The sequence below is a fragment of the Opisthorchis viverrini genome, assembly GCF_000715545.1.
Source record: "Opisthorchis viverrini unplaced genomic scaffold opera_v5_47, whole genome shotgun sequence".
Classification (NCBI taxonomy): Eukaryota; Metazoa; Platyhelminthes; class Trematoda; order Opisthorchiida; family Opisthorchiidae; genus Opisthorchis; species Opisthorchis viverrini.
In genome coordinates, this window is record NW_008751702.1 from 148,443 (window position 1) to 171,930 (window position 23,488).

General features: G+C 44.0%; 2 protein-coding genes across 2 annotated transcripts in view; one reads left to right on the plus strand and one right to left on the minus strand.

Moving 5' to 3' along the window:
• The window catches only part of T265_13205 (hypothetical protein), a gene marked incomplete at both ends in the record, with an annotated part of 11,464 nt that extends 2,514 nt beyond the window's left edge, over nucleotides 1-8,950 (plus strand). The window contains one exon of the mRNA XM_009167762.1: nucleotides 8,443-8,950. Coding sequence (XP_009166026.1) covers nucleotides 8,443-8,496 — 54 coding nt within the window. The remainder of the gene's footprint in view (nucleotides 1-8,442) is intronic.
• Nucleotides 8,073-23,488, minus strand: part of T265_03279 (hypothetical protein) — a gene marked incomplete at both ends in the record, with an annotated part of 21,344 nt that continues 5,928 nt past the window's right edge. Inside the window, one exon of the mRNA XM_009167725.1 lies at nucleotides 8,073-8,286. Coding sequence (XP_009165989.1) covers nucleotides 8,073-8,286 — 214 coding nt within the window. The remainder of the gene's footprint in view (nucleotides 8,287-23,488) is intronic.

Sequence of the window (23,488 nt, forward strand, 5' to 3'; positions counted from 1 at the left end):
TTTGCACCTACAAAGTGTAAGGTCATGCTTGTGGACGTGCAGTCACTGAACACGCCCCTTACAATCCAGGGAGAGGTACTGGAAGTTGTGGAGCGTTTTACGTATCTTGGGAGCTGTATTAGTTCTGATTGTAGTGTGACGGATGAGGTGAATGCTCGAATCTGCAAGGCTCGGGCCGCGTTTGCTAACTTGCGACACCTATGGCGTCAGAATGGTTTATCTCTGAATCTGAAGGGACGTGTGTATCAAGCTACAGTACGGGCTGTTTTGTTGTATGGCTGTGAGACTTGGCCTATTCGAGCAGCGGACCTGAGACGTCTTCAGGTGTTCGACAATCGTTGTCTCAGAACCATAGCTCGTGTGGGTTGGTGTCAGCGAATCCGTAACGAGTCAGTTAGAAAGGGTGTTTTCGGTTGTGTAACGGGCACTTCCATTGAAGAATGTGTCCAGCACCAGAAGCTGCGTTGGTTGGGACATGTTTTACGCATGCCGAACCATCGTTTGCCGAAGAGAGTACTGTTTTCCATGCCCAATTCAGAGTGGCGTAAACAGAGAGGTGGCCAACCCATGACCTGGCAGAGGAGTATGAAGGAGATCACGAAACGCCTGGGTGCTGTCGGTGCTACTCGCCTTCCAGGATGGGGACCGCGTGATCCTCACTGTGCCTGGTTGGAGACACTACAAGATATGGCTGCCAAACGATATCAGTGGCGTTCTTGTTGTCAGTTTCTGTCCAGATTTCCTGAGTGAATGTCTGGAGGTGTAGGCACCTCGGAATGATTGTGGTAAGGTAGCACTAAGTCCCTTCCCCTTCCACCTCTATTCTTTTCTTTACAATGTGGCTTTCAAATAAATGGGTGTACGGCATTGAAGCATCGGTGTTGAACACTGATGTCATGCTGTTGATGATGATGATGAGTAATTATGAAGGACGATAATTCCAACGAGCCTGAAAGGAACATGACAGCCCACCGTCAACAGCCGAAATCCAGCATGAAATATCAGTCAATCCCGAATTATCAGCTCCCTAACTTTTCAAAGCTGATAAAACCATGGTGAACAGTCCAAGAACCATAGTGCACAAGTGTTGGAACGGAAAAACACTGGCGAAGTGGGACATCATGATCCCTGTTTTTAAATACGGGGCAATTGAATTTCACGCAAAAGTCATTGCGTCATCATCCTGGTAGCCGGGCCGTCCAAGCTGTTCTCTGGCGTTATGAAGCACAAGTTGGACGATTGCCGGGACACTAGCTGATGGTAACCAAGCTGGGTTTTGCCTGCCCGAGGGTTCATCAACCATATCTTTACCTTGGGACATCTTCTTGAACTTCCAAACGATGGTAATTTTTCGTGACCAGAAAGCTGTACTTAATTTAATCGATCATCAGAAAACGCTCTAAGGCGATCAAACGTGTTGTTTCGAAATTCACTTCCTTAATGGGAGCACTATGCGAACTCATGTGGGTGCGTACAGGCAAACATAAAGCTTTCGCCTTAGTTCACCACCAGTTCAGTGGCGTAAGACAAGACTGATTGCTGTCACCATTTCTCGTCACTTTTATTAATATCGTTCTGCTTGAAACTTCTGTGTCTGGCTCAATGAAAACCTGGAATCATGAATGCTGAGTTATGCCAGGTGGGTCTAGGAATAAAAACCCCTCACGCTTCGTAGGCTACGCTGGTCAGGACATGTGCTTCAGGCGTCGGAGGACTGTCTCGCAGACCTCTTCACGCAGCCATGTCTAGAACGGGAGCGACCGAGTGGTCCCTAGTCTATAGCCTGGGGATTCTGGGACACTACTCGTCAATGGTTAATAACACTGGCGGATACGGCCCAATCATGTAGTCAGAACTCCTGCGTCAAAGCTTTGGGCTTCAATGCGCAGCTACCCAGTTTTCTTTCGAGATCGACATAGCTCAGGTACCAATTTGCTGCGAAAGACCCATGGTTCGAAATCAAGCCCTTCATCCCGACTGTTTCTGTCTAGACTTGGGTAACCTGACAGTATCTCAGTCCTCGAACTCCGCTTGAGTAGCATGACGGCTAGGCACGGAAGGTGTTACATCTGCACAATTTATTTGATTTATATTTCCGCTCCTTTAATTAGCTCATCGTGCCGTCGGCTCCGATACACTGCTGTATCTCCTCTTTCTCATTTTCTGGTCACAGACTAGCAGCTGAAATCGACGTATCCTTGGTGCGTGGTTTACAAAGTTGCCAAACGGAACCAAAACGATCAGTTGGCATGGATCGCACATGGTCCTGTCTACGCAGCCGATGGTGCAAGGTATTTTCCGCGACTGAAGTGACTTGCGCAAATAAACAGTCGTTTTCTAGTTCGGGCGAGATGGCCCAAGTGATTAGAGCACGAATTTACTGACCGGAAGGTCCGTGGTTCGAATCCGACCTCCGCTTCTCGACTTCCCCTGTATAGGCTTGGGCAACTTGGCAGTATCCCAGCCCTCATGCTTCCTTCGGGCGGTATGGCAGCTAGGCACCGAAAGGGTGCTACAGCTGAACGCTTTGTTTCTTCTTTCTACTTATCCAGTAGTCCGAAGACGCCATTTGCTAACAACTATTGATGGTCAAAAGCTGAATGCACCTCAGTTCATTCGTCGACAGAGGCTGTACTTCGCAACCACACAATCTCGTACTCTAATCTGTCACTCATAGGCCTGGAAACGCAATGGTGCACCACTTTGACACCATAATTTGACGAATGATAGTGGACCTGATTCAGGCATTCGAGGTTCGTTCGCTGACTCTAAAGGTTTTCGTCAGAGCTAATACAATTACCGACTTACGTGCAACCCTGCACCCTCACTGCTTGAGTCACGATGGGCTTATTCATAGAATCTACTTTTTAAAGCATGAATGTTCTTGGCATATACAAGGCACATGTCGAAAGGTGGTATGACGGTGGTCAGTTTACTCATCATCGCTTGTGCTTCGTTTTCGTCTTCAAAGATTAGGGCGCTATTGTCTGCGTACTCCAGCTTGATAACAAAAGACGATATGAACACCGGGACTTTGGGGATCTTCATCGTTTGCCTCACCATCCCATCGATTACGAAGAAAATCAGAGAACGTGAGCGTCCTTGCCGAGATGTTAGAAAGATCCCATACACAGAAGTTATGTGTAAAATCTTCCTTCGGGCTTGTGCTTCTCTGAGACTTCAGGATAAACAGCTTGAGTTTGTTTATCGACTTACACCAGCAGCTACATGGGCGGTGAGTGTGCTATGGTGGATGAACTTAATGTGTGGAATAAAATGCTTGGGCGATGTTCGTCAGCTTGCGTCGTTTGTGGCGTCAGGGACGGACTTCACTAAATCTGAAAAGTCGTGTTTTGCTTGAGATACCTCAGTGGTTAAGGCCCAGACTTACTGACTGAAATATTTGTGGTTCGAACACAGTCTTTGTATCTCAGCTACTCCACCGGGCAACCTGGCAGCACCCCAGTCCTAATGCATATTTCGGTTAGCGTGGCAAATATGCACCCAAAGGGTTTGAGCTGAATAAGAATAGTTTAGCAAGCGATTGTCGGGGAAAGGCTCACGGCAAACTGACTACGACATCCCAGCGTGAGATGAAAGTGGCCGCAAACAGACCGAGTGCGACGACATCCTGCTAGCTGGACATGAAGCACCTGCTTTTAATTCCTAACAGAACTGCCTAGCTAAAGTTCGCCTTTCGTTGTGCAGTGGTCTTACGTCGGGTGAGGTTCGCAAAGGATGCTGTGCCAATCCTGCTGGTAATGCCTTATTCCACGTGATGCTTAGGTATGTTTATTTTACTTGTGTCTGAAGGTTCAGGCATCTTGTTGTTGATCGGTTTCCTTATGGACAGAGGGCTTCTTCGTACTAAATATCTACCCTTGTTTTGTTGTTCTTTACTAAGGCTCTCGTTGGTGTATGACAGTTAAGTGCCAGTATGTATTACTGATATGCTGTCGTCGATGGTGAATACATCGAATACATGCCAGGAACTATATGAATATAAGGGTGGGATTATTTTCAAGATCTGGGACATCTGTTAAGCAATCCTGTTTGGAAGCACCGATCGATCGATAGAGTCAAAAACACCCTCGAGGCCAGTGGTGGATCATCTGTGCATTGAGCGTCACTCTAACCTTTGACGGAGTGTGAAGAACTGATCGATCGTCGAGGTATTCTGCCTAGTGGTTCAGACGTCGCTTCATTGGATATCTGTTAGCTACTGTAGTCTATCGTATTTTCACTGACAAAGAGGCTTCCAAGAATGAATCAGATGGAACTACATGCAGGTGTTTCAAGTATCCTCTCTATTTTCCTCGGCTTTGTGGATCTCCCAAGCTCCCCGGTCTGTGCAGACACTCAATATTACCAGGTGTCGTTTGATGCATCGTGTTGGTTGAGACCGGAGGGAATCGGTCGCTGCGTCCCCAGTAATGGTACAGTCTTGTCAGGGATCCATTTCTCGGAAGGGATCGACTGGGTTGTGCCGCAAGTGGAAATTCGGGCATCACATACAGCTTCGGATATGCCGTTCTGATGATCCTTAATACCCTACATCTGGGTAGCACGCGTGCTCTAGATGAGCTAATTCTGGTACATTTGTTTGATTTCGTGGACTATCAGCACCTAGGTATTTTTTCGCGCCGAGCTGAAGAGTTCAGTAGGAGTTAGCAACGGACAACCGCGTGGATTCCACACAGATACTCCAGAAGTAAGAGCAAGTTGTCTTCAAACTTCTTAACCGGTGGTTCATCATTCTTTTCGCCATTGGCAGCAATACTGGAGAACATTGTTGCTCTAGTGCTATACAACCATTTCACTTTGTTTCTAGGGGGCGGGATAGCTCAGTGGTTAGAGCGCGAATTTACTGACCGGAAGATTCGTGGTTTGAACCTCCGACCTCTGCCGCTCGACTTCCTCTGTCTAGGCTTGGGCAACCTGGCAGTACCCCAGCCCTCATGCTTCCTTCGGGTGGCATGGCAGCTAGGCACTGAAAAGGTGTTACAGCTGAACGATTTTTTATTTTTATGGTACCTTTAAGTCGAAAGCAGTGTTACCGGGGAGGAACTTAGGCCAGCCTACCACAAATATCTGAGGTGCCAACACACCTGGAATACGCCGTAAGGCATTGTGGATAAAAACTGACACAGTTTACACCACGGGTATCCGTCAGCTGTAATATTGTTGTGTCCAACCAAGCGCAAAGCGGCTCGAGTGGACCCATTGTGGAAGGCAATTATCACAAACGGCACCCAAAATTTTCGTGATACTTCACTTCCTCCTACCATCTCCAATTCAAGTACATGTCTTTTCACCATGTCCTGTTTTCTTATCACTCCATCAAGAATCTGCTGGTTCTATTGGTGTACAGTGTATGGTAGCCATAATATAATTCAGAAGTTATATGCACTAATAAAAGTTTCCACTATGATAGACAGTGGTGAGTTACAACACGTATAAAAATAAATCCAATATGGAATGTGGAGCAGGCCAAAAGAGGAACTTGTTGTTTTTGAGGGTTCCTTGGTGAAAATCCGGACGGCTGAAACGTGTTTTCTCCGGAGTATAGCTGCTACACGTGTTCCGTACTTGTTCTTGGACTTGTGAAGAGTGGTTGACTTTCTGCTCCCTGCGCGCTCTAGTCTGTATGTTGACTGTGTTCGATATTCTTGTATGTACGTGTATTTGCGTGTACGTGGGAGTGTCAGCACGAGTTATTGCTACGCTTACTAGACGGTACAGACAGTCGGTGTCAGATGAGCCGCCTTTGTGTGACGTGGTTTGTGAGTGTAGAAAAAAGACTATTCTCGTGACTATGACCTAAACACTCAAGTATGTGGGTGAAGGAATAGCTAAGTTCCAGTTATAGTTCTGAGATACTGGTGGTCCGGAAGGTTCGTGGTTTGAATCCACTCTCAGCATTTCGACTGCTCCTTTGTAGTCTTGTGTAACCTGACTGTATCCCAACCCTCGTGCTTTTTTGGATAGTATGGAAACCGAAAGGTTACTACAACTGGACGATTATTATTGTTGTTATTATTATCATTAGCAGTGTTTCATCCTCTGCCACACAACAACACAGCCCGTACAAATACACGCACCCTTTGAGATTCAGAGATATGCCTTTTTTAATGCAGCAAGTGGTGCAAATTGTCTAAAATGATTCTGGCTTTTGAGATTCGTACATTGATTTCGTTTGTTGCGGTACCATCAGAACTAATGCAACTTCCGAAATGGGTATAGCGTCTCACAACATCAAGTATCACTCCTTGATTTCATAAAGGCATGTCCAAAAATTGTATTTCCTGTGGCATATGTGAGCTTTATGGGCGTGAAGCACCTGCGGAAGGACCGGATGCCTTCGGTCATTTTTGCTAGTGTCGTTTTGCTTCTTTTCACAAATCATCTTCATATTTCATTCCGGTAGGGTCTCATTACCTCAGAAACTATGAAATTAGACGAAAATGGATACACTAGATGCCCTTTTCGACCACCACTGTCTGTAGATCACATTTTGAAGAGCTCTCCATACGCTCACCCTACTAGAAGTACGCGAATACAGACAGCGCGTGACATTCGCGAACTTCTGGTGCATACCTTGTTGCACAAGCGTCTTGAAAAAAATTGACCAATCGACAGAATAAAACCAAATTGACGTCAAGTTTGTAGGGCGCCTGTACGCATGCCGTCGTTCTGCGTACCCTTTTTTGGAAGTGGGTCGCACTGTCGACTCTCCTTGGTTGGTACGATGTTTTCTACCCAGATAAATTCAACTACTGGACAACTGCAGGTCCCGACCTAAAGCTGCCACGTGACGTGTTGGTCGGGCTTGAGTGCTGCATTGATCCCGCGGGCTACACTGACTGGAACATCTTTCCACAAGGTACAAACCATGCCAGGATGGCCAAAGGGGAGCAGCGAGACCCCGTACCACGAGTAATCGTCCTACGACGCGGTCTGCAGGTAAAGCTGTACTGTTCTCTGCGACAGGAGTGCAAAGACAGTAAGATGTTTCCCCCAGGCGACTAGCATGTTCATATTTATGGAAGCAGCGATGCTGCCTTCCATCGAGAAAGGACGGCTAGAAAACGTCGACCCCAAAAACCGCACTCCAATCGCCCGACGATTGACTGTAACCGCCGGCGCATTATTCAGTATGGTCGAGATACTTTTAGAACCAAGGAGCCTGGTGCTGCTCAGAAGGCACCTGCTGTGCGCGGCCACATCACGAATGAGACATTAATGCCTTATTCCTTGCGCCGTCGGGTTAGGCCAACCCCCTGCAACCGAGCAGGTCAGACTGTTGAGTCATCGGCTCCTGGAAGGGTCCCCGAAAAAACCTCTACATTCTCCCCTTGTGTCGTTGGTCAGACTTTTGTGTCAAAGGCTCAAGGTGGGGTACCTCAACCTATTCATCTTCCTCGGCCTGGGCGACCGGGAAGTATCATTTGCCCGCGCAGTTCGGTGTCCACCGAAGTCCCCCGCAACCCCTTCCCACCACATAAACAAACGTCGCTGGGCCATTAGATTGTCAATTGTTTGACCGAAGGGCCTTAGACTCCTCGCTGCTCACCAACAATAAACAAAATAACACCCTTCTAAATCCACGAGATACTTTTTATGTATGGGCTTTTGACGTCCGTACTTCGTCAAATTGGTAAACAGGCGATGCATGCCGAAACCTTACACCCCCCTAAAATTTTTGTATGCTGTGTCTCCGAAACACGCATACAAGACCCGAGCGTGGTTTTGCTTCTTGGTATCTGAAGGATGAGCTCAGTTCTTCCACATTTCTCCCTCCGTTTGTTCGGTGACCCAGAAGCGGTAACTGGTGGAATATATGGCGTGGGTATTACACTCAGCCCCAGAGCTGAACGCGTTTTGCTAGATTGGATCACAGTGAACAGCCAACTTAGTCGCGTTGGTAACTGTCGTATCCCTAATCGGAGACTCCTAGACGAGACGAACGAAGTGTTAGTGACCTCGACAGACAAATATGTCATACAGCCAGTGGTGGCCTTCAAGGCTATTTTGCCGAGGGTACTACCGAATTGGCTTCATCGGTTCAAGTTTCAGTTCCCCATCGCGGGACAACTATTTTCATCTTCCCCTGAATGAAGTTGTGACTTCATTCTCTCCAGGTTGTTTTTCCAACATCTGGTCATATCTACATTTTCAAGACTAGGATTAACATCCTTTTTGCCCAATGGGGTAATTTCTTCATGCCCCACTGATCGTTTCGTGCTTTTAACCGGTTCACTGGGGGGATCTTCCTCTAAACTACTTCTATGAACAACAAAAAGTGCCACGTGTCCTACCTCGAACTTTCTTCGTCATTGTCCGCAGTGGTTTTGCTTGCTTATCACAATATATCGCAATCCATTTTGGCTCGTCTGTGCTACCTAGACATAATCTTGTCGTTATTTTTTTCTCCTCTGTCAGGTTATGCAAAAGGATTCAGACAAGAACGTATCAATCAAGAAACTATGGAAATGAACCCGCGAGCGAGCTTCAGTTCTTTCAGTTTTTACTCGACTACGCGGACGATTTATTTCCTTTTGTAAAGACGTTGTGAATAAACCTCCTCAAACCCGCTTCGCGCACAAAGTTACCGTAGATGTCCTTGACCTGTGTTACCTGCAGTCGTCACTCCAATCATTCTTTATCTCTTCCTGCTGAAGCATGCATTCATCTGACCAGTGGGGNATCTGACCAGGGGGCTTTGCGTTAGCGTGGTTCCTTTTCTTACCCATAATCTTTAACTAATCTATGCAAACAGTTACATTGAATTGTCCTCGTGCTTGAATGATCCAGTGCCTTAGACGATCTCGTCAACCAGCACAAGTCATCCTTTATGCATGAAATCTACGTTAACATCGCTAGCTGGTCAACGCTGCCTTTCAATAGGCGTTCTGAATTACTTGACAGTACATTTATCGTTGCCAGGACAGCTTGGGTTTTAAACACGTGATGCGGATGGTTCCTGGACAAGTGTTTCTGAAACATGGGAAATATGTTCGGCACAATGTTAGGGTGGTTTAAAATCACCTGCTACCCTTCGCATGTTACAAAGGTCTAGGCTGACCGGTTTTATCCATTCTTTTTTCTACTCGATTTACAAGAATGAGCGAATTCGTGTTCGGTTGGTTTTTATCTCTTCAAATGATAGGGCATGTCATGTGGAAAGCGCTTTGCACGTGAGGCAGTGCATTTCAAACACTAAGTGACGGAAGGTCACGCGACTGGGAGTCGGCCCTTTTTGAGCGCTACCAATCGTTGACTTGAAAGTTCATGGTAATATGCTGCATTTATTTGCCACCCACTCTCTGGTCGTCTGGGTATTCGACAGACGCGTATTGCTATCGTCTGTTTTAACGGTGGACTTCTTGGAGTCCGTTTTTTTAGCGTGATGAGCTTTGTATTATATTATAGCTTGTTAGTAAGGGAACAAAGACCATCCACGCAACTTCTATATGCGCAGTCGGAAAGATCCCAATTGTGTATGAAATAACGTTCCTAAGCATGCTCCATTGTTCACATCACTTGGTTTTCCATAGAATCGCTAATAACCTCTGTATCTGCCACATTAGCTACCGAAAATGTGGAATTCAGGACAGCAACACTAAACTTATCCCGGTCAGTGCCCCATTAGATACTAAATATGGGTTCCACTTGGGTGGATTGCACGCAATCGTGGCCTAGGTTAATCAATGGCCGGGTTGTGTCGTAAATTTGATTATCTAGATTGTTGCGGCACAGAATACCTGTAGAAAATCCTTAATAAATGAAATAAATTTGAAAATTGGCCGTAATGTGCGCCACAAGTTTATCAGTAGAGACTACAAGTTTCCACATTGTAATAAGTACTTTGAGTTGGCTACTGTTCAAATGCTTGTTTCCCCAAGCGAAATGTTGAATCCTATGAGGTGGAAATGGAGGAATGACACTGAGTATACCAAATTGGTTTGTGTTTCCTTAGTGTAATGGCGAGAACACCTCAGAAAAACTGTCAGTGCTGACATGATTTCATCGCGACGTTGGCTTTTGGTCCGATTTGTCTAACTAGTGTTATTCTTTGATCTAACTTTTCATCTCTCATCGGTTCCTAAGAACGATATGCGACAAATATCGGCTGTAAAATGAGTCAGGCTGATTCCGATTGAAGTAGTACTTTTAGTGATTGTGATTGTGATCTCACCATAAGTCACCACCCCACATAGGACATACTTAGACCGTCGGTACTACCACAAAACTTCGGAAACTACATGAACAACGCTTTACGGGTTTGCTTTAGGTGTACATAATACAAGTTTCCCTCCGTCTACTTATTCAGAAAGCCAAGCTGGTTGTGGGTGAGGACTTATTTCTAGTTTAGAAATGTCAACATAAGGAGCCTTAAACCGAAAGCTTACGCTCAAAAGCGAACGCACACTCAGTTTATGTATGTTGATCGCGAAGCGAATTTCGGCAGAACAAAGTCATTTCGCATTTGACGTATGACGCAGCATTAACGTGATGTGCTCCCCCCCCCCTCCGTTGTTCGAAATGGCCACAAATTAAGCATTCTTTCTTTACTGAGCAGCTATCGTCGGCTGGCTTACCGCAGCCATCGAACGATGCTTTGTGCAACTTGTTGACTAGTAATTCACAGGAATAATTTAACACGTCCGTGTACGCCAAACTCGGTATGCATTCTTGAAACTCATGCTTTTGAATGAACTGTTTTTCGTAATAGAACTGTCTAAAACCACGTTCTCCTAAAAACACCAGTTAGGATAGAATTGTTGACCTGAAGACATTACAAGCATGTGCTGGTAGATTTTCACCCATATTTACTTCAAGCTAATTCTCAATGCGACAATGATGGGTGCGTGACTGCCTTGACACAATCCAGTAGTCCGTTGTATCACCTTATCATTTCGGACCATCTGATCCTACCTCATTCGCAACTCGTGCTTTTGTAAATCCTGTATAGTTGAAGGAAAACAGCACTATAAACAGACAGGTGGCTTAACTTAATGCACTTTCCCCGCGCAAGAGGACGATTTGCGTCAGTCTTGCTGGCTTCGTCTCTTAAACTGGACTTCACTTCATCTATTCGCACCGACAGTTTTTTTCGAGGCAAAATTTCTACCAATAGCCCAAAAGACTGTGTACACTATGCGGCTAGGTGCGTTCAGTTTTTTCTAAGTGAAAAATCTCTTGCACCGGTCTGCACTTACGATCCAACACGTGCACCGACCAAAAGAAAAAAACAGCTACCTCTACGAATATGATAAATCCCCAACAAATATAGGTCTTGCAGCCGTATTAGGAAAGCACTTCCCCATCAGGATAATGTATTCCCAGAACTTTAACAACAGGACAGCAGTACGTTGGCCTGTAACTGGAAGATGGAGAGTTGAGGCACTATTCCATGGTGAAGCACAACAGTCTAGCTGACTAGCATTGCCAGCTGGAGTTTATTGCGAATTCCTTGCCAAACCCGATGAAGCTACCGCCAGTACAACCATAGGCTATTTCAGGAACGCTCCAGAAACTCAAAAGCGTCACGAGGGCCTAGGTTGTGGACAAAATATGAGCTGTCTCTATGGGGAGTGGTCGTGTTCGTACAGGTGAGTGCACACCTGTGCGGTTTCGGATAACCGTGACCCGTTTGAAAGTGAAAAGGACCCGCAAGTCCTGAAAGGTATCGGCGCAATCTCTCACTTGGATGGCAACGCCACGTGCCGTCACCGGTTGCAAATCCGTGAACCACCTACAGCTGATTCGTATACTTCCACCATTCACTAACCTGCCTGAACATGTTTACCCGTCATATTTCAGGTGCCTTTTATTGTTGTCGCTTGATCTGTCACGTGCCATGCTGGTACGCTCGTGACTGTCTGTATCTGTCCTCCATTTGTCTGTATCCATATCACACTTTTGTCTGCCAGTGTGACAAAGTTAGGCAGTATCCTTTCTCTCCAACCCTGCCCGTGTCTATCTTATTAACTGACCATTCTCCTGCCCACTTTTCGGCATGACATTCAGCTGCGACCACATAAATGAGACATCTGCCAGCTGTCGTTTGTTCAGCCCCATTATCAGGAGCTCTCTGAGCGTGTTCTTGGGCGTACGGCTGCCTCCGCTTCCCAGCGCTCTGAAAAGCTGGCGTCCGTGTTCTCTGTGTATAGAACCTTATTCAATAGTACTGCGTTGAACGGATTATCCCATGAGCTGAGGATCGCCATTCACTTGAATTCCAGATCAGAGACATTACGGAACATGTACCGAACATGCAATTTTTCAGTTTCAGTCAAGTTCACTAAATCTTCTGCATTCTTGCAAGTCACAGGTCCCATCACATTGCTAACTAATTGCCACAACAAGTGGGAGCCTTAGCGATTTTAAATGTTTAAATTTTAGAGTGGTGACCCTGGAAAGATACGGAATCCTCTTTTCTCCAGTGATGTTTCTTATCTTCCAGGTGACTCTTACGTCTGTAATGTTCGTAGGGTAAACTTCGGAAATAGAATGTTATATCTGCTGATTCGCCGACCTGTGGTATCTGCTGCTCCAGTGCCTAGTTGCCGGAAAAAAGACTCACAGGAGGTAAATACAGCTATATTCTGAACAAACGAGTGCCAGAGCAAAAGTTATCATGGCCCCACGCTATTTAAAGGGGACTTTCTGACATTGACCCAGGCTGTCTGATAGGCGTTAGCGAACACCCGTCAACATCGATCGTGCCTCTATGAAATGCCTGAACGCTGATCACATTCGGTCGTGCTTCTGTGGCATGCATGAACACTCATCAACTTTTGCTGAATGGATTGAATGATTGACTGACCTGGATGCTTGCCGGCCTTCCTGTTGAGATTTTGGTGGAGCAGCAGGTTCCGAGCGTTCTGAGGTTACTTTCGGGAATCTGACCTTCCTGAGAGAATGACGGGTTTGTTTTTCGCTCAACGTTCTTTTCAGTCGCGTTCTGAGTTACTTTCGGGAATCTGACCTTCCTGAGAGAATGACGGGTTTGTTTTTCGCTCAACGTTCTTTTCAGTCTCTTATTCAGGAGTCTTAGTTGTTAGTCTATGAGTCGTATCCACCCACCGAGCTGCTCTTTCTTATGCTAGTCGGAACAAACGGGGCTGAACGAAAAACGTTATTGGACTGACAAAACTCAACGCAGGTTATGGTAGTTTCCTACACCCATTTTCCATAATGACTCAGCTGAGTACGGTCAGAGTATATCTTACTTCATTAGGCTAGATTAAAGAATGGTGAAACCGGTAGTCAGGCTTCAAAATATTTTCATGTGTGGTGTTGATTCAGATAAAAAAGTTCCCTGTCCAGAATGAAACTTGAGGTGGTCTTTCTAACGACTGCGGTAGACGAAGAATTCTGTTGAACCTCCTGTTAATGCCAAGTTAGTTTGCGAACGAATCATGTATGATATCGTTTGTGTACACTTCGATGTTTAAGAAGAAAATGAGCTTGATGAAAACTCGAGGGCCACATACACCTAATAAACCCTATGTAAGAGGAAATCGGTTTTGGTCTGTTGTAGACTATTCAGAGACCGTATAAGTAGTATCGCGTCAAGAAAAATTATTCGACATCACATAATAGTTCTAATTATCATGGAGTCCACAGTGCATGTTCCATAGCACACTCCCTCTTCACTTGGAGAGACCCTCACATAACTCACACCATTACCTTCTACACGTTTCAGAAGGCTTGAGGCGAAGAGGAAAAGATAATAGCAGGATTGGAGTAGAAAAATCGCTAACTAGATTAGCACCAGTTGCTTGGGGAAGTATCGTGTTCATCGTATTTATAACTGTTTTATATATCGGGCATACGACAAAATACTTTGGCCTTCGAAGCTTGTAAACACTGTGAGGCAGTCCGGGAAAAATCGATGGTTGGTTGGTCAGTCCAAGAGATTACTTTGGTAATTACTACCATTTTAAATTGATCATCGGTTTTGTGTTGATAAGCGCATCCGCGGACCACAATTTGTTCCTTCTAGTTATGGATTTACTGTAATGTTATGGTGATTCCATGATCCGTTGGTTATATAGCGATGACCGTGGGTTAACCATGGAATTGTACCGCACTGCAACTGGTACTCAGCCACCTGATTTGCGATAGTCTAGTTCGGTTAGTATGTATTAATGCAACAGCGTGATCGTAAACGGGTTAAATGCACCTCATCATGAACAAACAGTGACTCGGATTTGCAAAGGGTGTATCTTCCATGCTAGAGTACAAGAATCCCACGAAATCTTCCGACAAGATAGCCGGGAGTCTCCCGAGACGGATCAACATCCACGAAACTGGAATATAATTCCGGTGGAGTATTGCACGAATTTCACATTGCATGAAAATTCTCCAAGAGTTTTCGTGTCTGAGAAACGCACACCATCTTTAGGTAGCAACAGAATTACCGGGTGTGTCAAACAACTTAGTTGTGTAACCCTAAATGGTATTGCAGTATCTGCTCCCCAGGGTTATATTTTATTTTCCCGTTTATTTCACATTTATTTTGCTCTTTTATGTCAAGAAGCATGGGATAGGTCAAGCCCACTTAGGGTCATTTCATTCAGTAGTTGTTCGTCACCACGAACTTACTGAAGACATACTGAATAGCTCATCGTTGATAGAAAACGTTCCATCTTAAATTTCATGTTTTTATTTCACAAAGATTGGAAACGTGTGTTAGAAGTTATGTGGCATGCACTACCCCTCCACGGTTCATTCTCCATTGACAGCGAGCCACTTCCCACCAGGTCCTTCTATGGTAAATTTATTACAGCTTCCATCATCGAGAGTGCCTCAAACGGTTCACACGTGGTTTCTGATGAAGCAGAAAATGGTTATATATTTGGGCTACCTTTTGAACGCTTATGGGATAGCTGGTAATTTTTGGTACATGCACTTTTGAGCTAAATGGCCCACTTGCTGCTAAAATTTACCCTACATGGATTGTTTTTTCTTTTGTGCCGTCAGTCCAAAAATTCTGAGGAACTTTCACCGCACCTCTGCCTCGCCACTGTATTTGATCAAATGTTTTCGCTACTGAATAAATTCTCAGTAACGAGAGTTTTGGCCTTCAATACGTCAACTTTAGAAACACACTAGATGATCCATAGATTGAGGCTCAAATGGCTTTCATAGTATCATTAATCGCGTTTCAAGGTTCCAATTAGTTATTAACAGACTCTGCTCGGCCGAGAAAGCATCGGCTAGTAACGGAATGTTTTTAACACTATCTGGAACGAGTACACTATGGTGATTACCGTCTCCCAGAGCTGCATCTCCACGTTGGAACTTCACTGGCTTCGGTGTGTTTTATCCGACTTCACTCCGGGGTGGGTAAGCAGTGAGATTATAGTCCACAACACGTCGTAAAAATGCATTTCAAAGCATCACACAATCCACTGTTCTTAGTTGTGCAAAACTTTCCCATTTTAAACCACAATAAATATTAGCGAAATACACTCATCTGCAAACAAGCTTCGTTTTGCGAGAGACTCACCTGGAACCCAGCTGACTCTCTCATTTGTAGTGTTTCAAGGCAACTTATGAGTGGTGCTTTATGAATATACATGATTCTTTAGCAATTTCCAATCTGGTGGTTCAGAACATAAGATTCTGGAATACACACTTGGCACTGTCTTCTAATCAAGGGGGCTGCCAATCGGGAACATAAATAAAGCTGATTGTAGCAGAGGTTTGCTCATACCGAGAGAAGATTTCTACCGCTTACGTCTACACAATAAAAACTATTCAAAAACTTCTGCCAAGTAGTACCTCCATGAGGACTACTCCAGTGGGTAGCCAACGGGATGAAAAATTCCTTGATATCAGACTCATGTCTTCAAAATTGACTTCACTAATGCCTTGAGTCACTACATACATGGCCCAGCTGTTCAGTCTAAAGGCTACAAAGTACCCGATTTTAAAGAGAGCTAGGCTCATTCGATCTCGTTGTTAGGTGCTTGTTGAGGTGCGTGAGCGGGGGAGTGCTAACTGTGAGATCATTTTCAAAAACTTAAGTTGAAACATTTAAATTAGTGATCAGGATAAAACTAAGGCTTCATAATTCATCATTGCGTAAATTGAAAAGGCGATGTCGCGCTTAGATCATTCCCAACACTTCAATATGATAGAAGGTGAACCCAGAAGATAACCCTATATTGGATGCTACTTACATATTGTGTATATTATACAATGTATACAATACACAACACGATATATAACAGCATAACAGTATGATAATATAATGATTTCCCGTAACAGTAATGAGCGATATGCAAAAATGCTGTCATGTAAAACGCTTGATGATGGTTGATTTCCAAGAGCACTTTAGTTCTGCTCAGTTTGATCGTTCAAATGGATCGTTCANCCCCTTTTCGGAGGGGCGGTTCTGAGCTTAGTGAATAAAATACGACCCACTTGGGAGACCGTCTCACTTCGATTGGTACTCCCAAGGCCACGATTCAAGCTCCCGCCAGCAATACATTCCACGTCTGGCGTAATGACAAGCTTAGTACACTACGGAACACATGCCCTCAGTAAGAACACCAATCACATTGGCTACAAATGTCAGAATTTCTGTGGTGTATTTGAATCTGTGATTTCCCAGGCAATTTAAGTGACTCAACAGTACTCCAGGATTATGCACTGAGTAATTTACGTCAACAGATAAGTGAAATTAGCTGAAGAAAAAATTCCCCATGAAATCAATAAGCCTATGTTAGACAAATCACTGAAGGAACAAGATAGTCATCTTCATAAGAGTTCGTTCTCAGCATGGCGGAGCAAAAATTCACCTATTCCAACGACGATAGATTGAGGGTAGTATGCATTCTATAGAGGAAAGTGTTGGTAGGTCAGGTAGCGTTGACGGTCGTTGGCTTGTCTGAAGAGCTGGACAGTTTGATTTCAATCGTTTCATCACCAATCGAGGTGATATCGTTAGGACGCTGTTAGGGAGCGTAGTGGTGCGTAGCAATGGGTTGGCGGTGAAACATTTGCAGTCAAATTGCCCAGGTCAGAGAACGAGCCGGATGACCAGTAACATGCATCTTTTGTTCAAACAAGTTGGAGCTTCTCATAGACTACGATCCTATTAAATCTTTGATACTGATTTCAAAATCACTGATAATAATTTATGAAAATCTAGAACAAGAAAGAAGAGATTAAATCAGTCATGCTTCTTGAATTTCCGGAGGAAAAAATTTAGGAGAACTTTCCAAGAAATCTACAGCGTAACCCACTGCATTCGAAACATTTTTAATCAAGGTGACCAATTCGAAGTCCCAGCTCTAACTTAGTGTAGCCATTTTAGTGTCTCGAGCGTGCCATGACCTCATCTTCAGTGTAGTTGGAAGCCAGTATGGAAAGGTTTTGGAAATTTGATAAAACTAAGTCAGTCTGTGTCGAGAAGCTCATCCTTTTTGGAATTCATCAATGGCACGCTTCTCCCAAGTCTTTGATGAAATTGTCAACTATAACCTCCCTGTTGTTAACTATCAACTCGGCCACTAGGGACTGAGTAGAACTCTGCTTTTACAGGCTGATCGAGGGATATTTTCGTGTCGGCTAAAACATTGCCGATATGACTTTTTACCAGAGAGCTTTCTTATTCTGTACTACTGTCATGGATGAGGGAAACCAACGACTGTTTAGCCACACCGTCGAGAGACCACCATAAGTTGTTGATAGCATGAGTGCTAATCAGTAAATACTGAAGTAGCCACGAACAAACGAGACGGACTGACAACGCATTCATATACCCAATGTTCGTAACTTCTTTTCATATCCCGTGTCTTTATTTTGGTAAGGAAGCTGGTCTATCCCAGCCATGTTGGGATATGCTTTCATATTGGGTCAAAACCCCAAAATGCGGTTATTTGTCCTAGATGGGAAGTACTGTATACCAAAAATTTACCTCAACGTCCATTTATAAGTAGTGTGCTCGTGGTTTGCAAACTGAACAACTTTGTTCCTTCTGCGGGCCTGACCGCTTGTGTTGATTTACCCGAGGTCCAGCCGATCGATAAACTAAACGACGTTGATGGATCAATAAAAATCTCGCTGATATGACTTTGTCCACGATTGAACAATAACAATATTACGATGAAAAACGAAGAAAGTTCCGGATTAAAATAAATCACGTTCCATTGATTCCGATACAGTTTAGCTGAGAGACTTCTCTTTTAGTTGCCTTGAAAATCACACTTCTGGGACCCATTTGATCAGAAATAAATAACGTCTAAGTTTATTAAAGATACAAAATGAGCAATCCAACTACGCCTAGCCTGGACCAATACCCCTCGTGTACACAATATTGTTTTCTGTGTTTGCTTAACATCTTTTTTGAGAACCCCAAAGGTTTTGGTTTCGGTCGGGTAGCAGAAACTCTAACACCCAAGGTGACCTTTTTGACACTCATATGACTCATACTTTAAATATATCTGTATGGACCGAAACACCGAATGATGTTTCGCCAGAAACATTATCCGAAACGGAAAGACATCAATCTGCATTCCCTGTGTAGCACTCACACAAATACGACTGAATTTATAAAAGGAATGTGTGACAGTGGGAACAAGTGAGCTTAATCTGAAATTCCCCTCTTTTGGTCGGATAACCCAGGCATTTTATGGTAAGGCTATAAACCTGAAACAGTGTGACTTCTGGCGGATTTCGGTTTAATTCTAGTGTTTTTCATCATGCGGTTGTCCTAAACAGTCGACACAGTAAGACATGTTTCTAAAAGAAAGTGATGACTAAAGCAGGTTTGCTGCTTGGTCTGCGGTTTGGACTGACAAATCTCCTCGGGCACCCATTGAAAATTCGAGTCACGATCAAAGAAAAATTCTTCACAAGTTAGTGAAACATTGGCGGACTCGAAGTGAGTAGTATTAAAAATGCTAAACAATAATTCAAAGGTATGAACAAAGGCAATCATCGAGATGCCAGTAAAACGAAACATTTGAGGTATTATTACAGAGCTGTTCCTCAGTCTCCGTCTGAAAGCAATCAGTTTGGGTTGGACCTAATGGATTTATTATGGCAATCTCAGCCACCTCTCTGAAGATAGTTCCCCAAAAAGCTTAGCCAGCTCTGTGTCGGCAGAGCATAACGAGGTTCCTAGATCCTGAGACTGAATTTCAGTAAATAGTGAGTTAGTACCAGTGGTAAACTATTTGTATGGGTTGTCAGGGGCCCGGAGATATGTGAGTGCTATTCAGACCATGAAGTTTCGCTGCTGAACACATGTCCGCATGAACGCTAGCGAGTCAATCAGCAGGTTTGCAGTGGGCTTAATTCCTCATTTACTCGGTTTATTTTGCTTTCGCGGCTCGTAGATATTTGGTAGACGTGAAGCTTGGGTCTTGCTTGGTGGTTGCAGTGTGAATCACATGTAATACGGTTCAGCCTGGGTTGCTGAATATCTTGAACACCTGCTTCTCAACTGAGCCGTTGTCCTGAGGAGTTATTCATGACTTCTGGTTCAAGGGCAAGGAGCATAACGATTTTCTTCACGTAACTGACATATCGTGTTTCATCGGAAGGTAAGAAGGCCTTTATTCATGCATACATTAACAGTCCAGCCAACAAGATGTGGTCCTAACTTGCGACCACATGAACCGGCAACCAGATAAGCAATTAATGACAAGAACCTCAAGAATATAAGCGGCAAGGTAAATACAACCTCATGAAGTCCTTAAGTCCATTGTGTTACTGAACTTTCAGAAACTCTTATATAGTTGGTACCTTGTTTGCGTCTCTTTCCTGCTGCCACATTACTATTTTACAGTCTCTTGCTCGCTTGTACAAGCACGGTATTTCAGAATAAATGTATTCAGTCATTTCCGACTTGGTGTCTGCTTGTTTCAGGCAGGATATGGATATCACGACACACAGGAGGTGAGTCACGGTCAGACATGCTCAGGTTACAAGTGAACACAGAAACAGATGTTTAATCCCTGATTTATTGGACGATGTACTCGCTATCGGTACATCTACCCAGGCATTTTCGGAGGGTGGTGCATACCTTATTCAGAGTTACTGTCCAATAGCCCGTTTTTATGAAAACTTCCACTGCAGATCTGATCACCTGTCTTCGTCCGTTTGCTTGATAGGCTGACTCATTTCCTAATCTGATCATTTCTAGGCACATTAGTTTTGCTTGGTATGAATCTTTTACTATCTCACTGACTTTTATTTTCTTATATGCTTCCACTTACCTCCAAATTCTTTCTAACCCAAGGGGCTTCATTGTTGAACCGAGCTTATACAGTTGGAACGTAACATCACCCTTACCTGATTTTCATTGTCCAGCTTGTGTTTTGTTATGATTGTTTTAGGCTTTCTCCTCTTTCCCGAGCGAGTGACTTTTCACCGCATTGTAACTGCTATCGAATGCAAGATGCGATCGATTGTTATGATCGGATTTGATGAACAGATACACTCCGACACGTCCCTTGGATGGAAAAATTAGAATCTGGCCTGCATGACCTTGGAGTACGGTAAAGTCCAACTTGGCGGGCTGCCCATCAGCGCAGCAGTCCTAGGCAAAGGCTCAGCTGTCGTGTGGAAGATATCGAAACCGACAAACTGTACACACCCGTTAACAAATTGTGTAATGAGGAATCTGAATGGAGTACCTAAAATCTAGAGTGCCTTAAGTTAAGAGTACTGGAGTGACAAGGGATCATTGAAGACACCAGGTAAAATAACTGACAAGCAATCGGTTCCAGTCTCGTTCGAACATGCTATCCACTGTTGTATGTATAAGTATTTACACAGGCTAAGCGCAATTTCTTGTGAATGGTGTACATTCCACGTAAGGTTAAACCTCGCCGTTCTAAGAGTAGGTTGACGTTGAGGGCGCGTGAGAGCATCAATTGCTCAAACTTAGGTAAGGTCAACCTCCTAGTTTACTTTATTCTAACAAAGCGAAAAGCCACTGCTGCGTCACTTCATCTCACAGAAATTATGTTTGTTGCATAGCAATGTGCTGCGAAAGTGTTAATTGTCATCGCACTGATGCACGCCAATTGGCTGCTTTGAAAAAATATATTTACATTTCCGTCTGCCTATCTTAGGCTTAGTTGAAACTAATGGAGGTATTCATGCGAGATATCTGGTTCATTTTCTACCACCGAACCCACTTCATTGTATTTATAGTAGTAACTGTTGTAGAACGTACTTTCTTACTTCTACGATCTGACTGGTGATCCCAGTCTACGAGATAACTGATTGCCCACCTACTAAATTTTTCGTGCCGTTCGTAAAGGTACACCGATTCAATTTTTTCCCATGAATCTGTCATCTTGACTCGACAAACGATGCATAGAACTGAAAATAATAGTTTGTGGGAATGATCCACCTTCCTAAATGCCATAATCACCAGCGTGTTAGTAATAAAAGGACAGTTATAGCGGCTTGTGTACACAGGGAAAACGTTATCCAAACCTACTTGCCCAACCTACTAGAATAGCCAGGGTCAGGTCAGGTCAAATGATACTAGGCATAACCGCTCGCCGAAACACTATGGCCATGTAATATTGTCTAACGGACATAAAAAGCAAGATGAATAGTGTATTTTTTATTGCAATCAAAAGGCTGTTACCACAATACTGCAGACTGAAATGTTGGGTCAGTATGATGTGTGTGTGACCGATGACCAGGAGTGCCTGCATAATGCAATATGCAGTTCAAAATCTGTCATCATCACCGACCAGATGACATAAGTTTTCAACGCCGATGCTTCACTACTGTGTAGGAATAGTGTATTTTTTATTGCAATCAAAAGGCTGTTACCACAATACTGCAGACTGAAATGTTGGGTCAGTATGATGTGTGTGTGACCGATGACCAGGAGTGCCTGCATAATGCAATATGCAGTTCAAAATCTGTCATCATCACCGACCAGATGACATAAGTTTTCAACGCCGATGCTTCACTACTGTGTAGGCTGACCAAAGAACGTTATAACCCCTGTGGGTATATCTACGGTTGGTACCGAAAATTGACGGTAAATACGTTGTAACCAACAGTTTTTTCTATCTCGGACTGCGGTTGGCTTCACAGTTTAACCGGATTTGACACGTCTGTCAAATACATGGCAATGCAAAGAAAGTCTTCAGTAAGAAACACATCAAGCGAACCAGTGTTCATAGGTGGAGAAGATCCATCCTACAAGAGCTTTGTGGATTAGTGACCAAATCCAACCCGAGCTTAGCAGACATGAAGATGCCTGAAGATATACGAAATGATTTTATTGAGTTTCAAGCCGTCAAACAGAGATGTTTGCTTTAAAAGTTGATACCTGGATCTCGACACCTTTACATGAACTTCAGTCACAGAACTGCACTTCAGCAATAACCCACCAATCAGAATGATACACAGCCGGTTCACACTAGTCATTTACTTCCCAGTGTTCAGAAAGCTATATGGGTTATGCAATCCGGTGCCCATCCGAATCTGAGTTTAAACCAAGTGGCTTGAGATATGGAATGGTCAGGCACATGACCAGTACGATCGCCGCTCACCTGATCAATACTTGTTAGAATCGATAAAATGAGTGGCAAATTTACCGGGTCTCATAAAATCGTTTTAGGGTTGTGCCTTAAACAGTAGTGAGAACAGCCATTTGACCTCTTCCTGTGTCAAAAACAATATGCGAAGGCCTTGAAACTGCCTTGACCCATCGGTCACAGTTCCTTACAAATAAACTAATTAGATATTGTTGTCTGTGAAAAACATTCACTTGAAGACGAAGCTGGTTCTAACGGGTCAAATCTGAATTGAATGGCTTGTTTGTGATACTCCTCGACTGAACGTGCTGCACAAGTGCTGATACATATCCTTATTGGCATGCTAACCGAGAGGTCGCCACTTATATGGCTTCCGAAAACAATTCGACGAACCGCTCCCGGTTTCTCTACCTTTATTATTGCTTAGGTAGGCCTAGTCGCCGTGTTTCCTCCAACCTTGTGTTGTATTTGAAAGCCAAACTTTACGCAACTTGTAAACTGCATCAATGCGCAAATTAATTTAGTGTTAACGGGAGTGTGATGAACATGACTGATACTCTATTCGTTATTCTATTCATTATTCTCTTGTTTTAATATTCCATATGCTGTACATATTCGCCAATTCGAATACATACGTGCTGGTTGTTACGCTTCGCTGAATTCTGGATTTCTAGTTTGTCGGGTTGTACCGATATACGTACGAAATTCAATTCCCACATAAGGAATGTTTACCCTTCGATCGTAACTGACCAGAAACTCTAAAGTTGCTTTTGCAACCGGATGGCTCGTCTGTTTCGGACGTTTACTGTGATGGCGCCCGAAGTTCATTGTGTTTACCTGCTTCCTATCCATGAAGCATTCTGCTGTTTAATTGCTTTCTTATTTTACAGAAAGAAACAGGCTTAAACAAGAACAGTGTCGAAAGGTTGCTAACAAATTCACGGTAA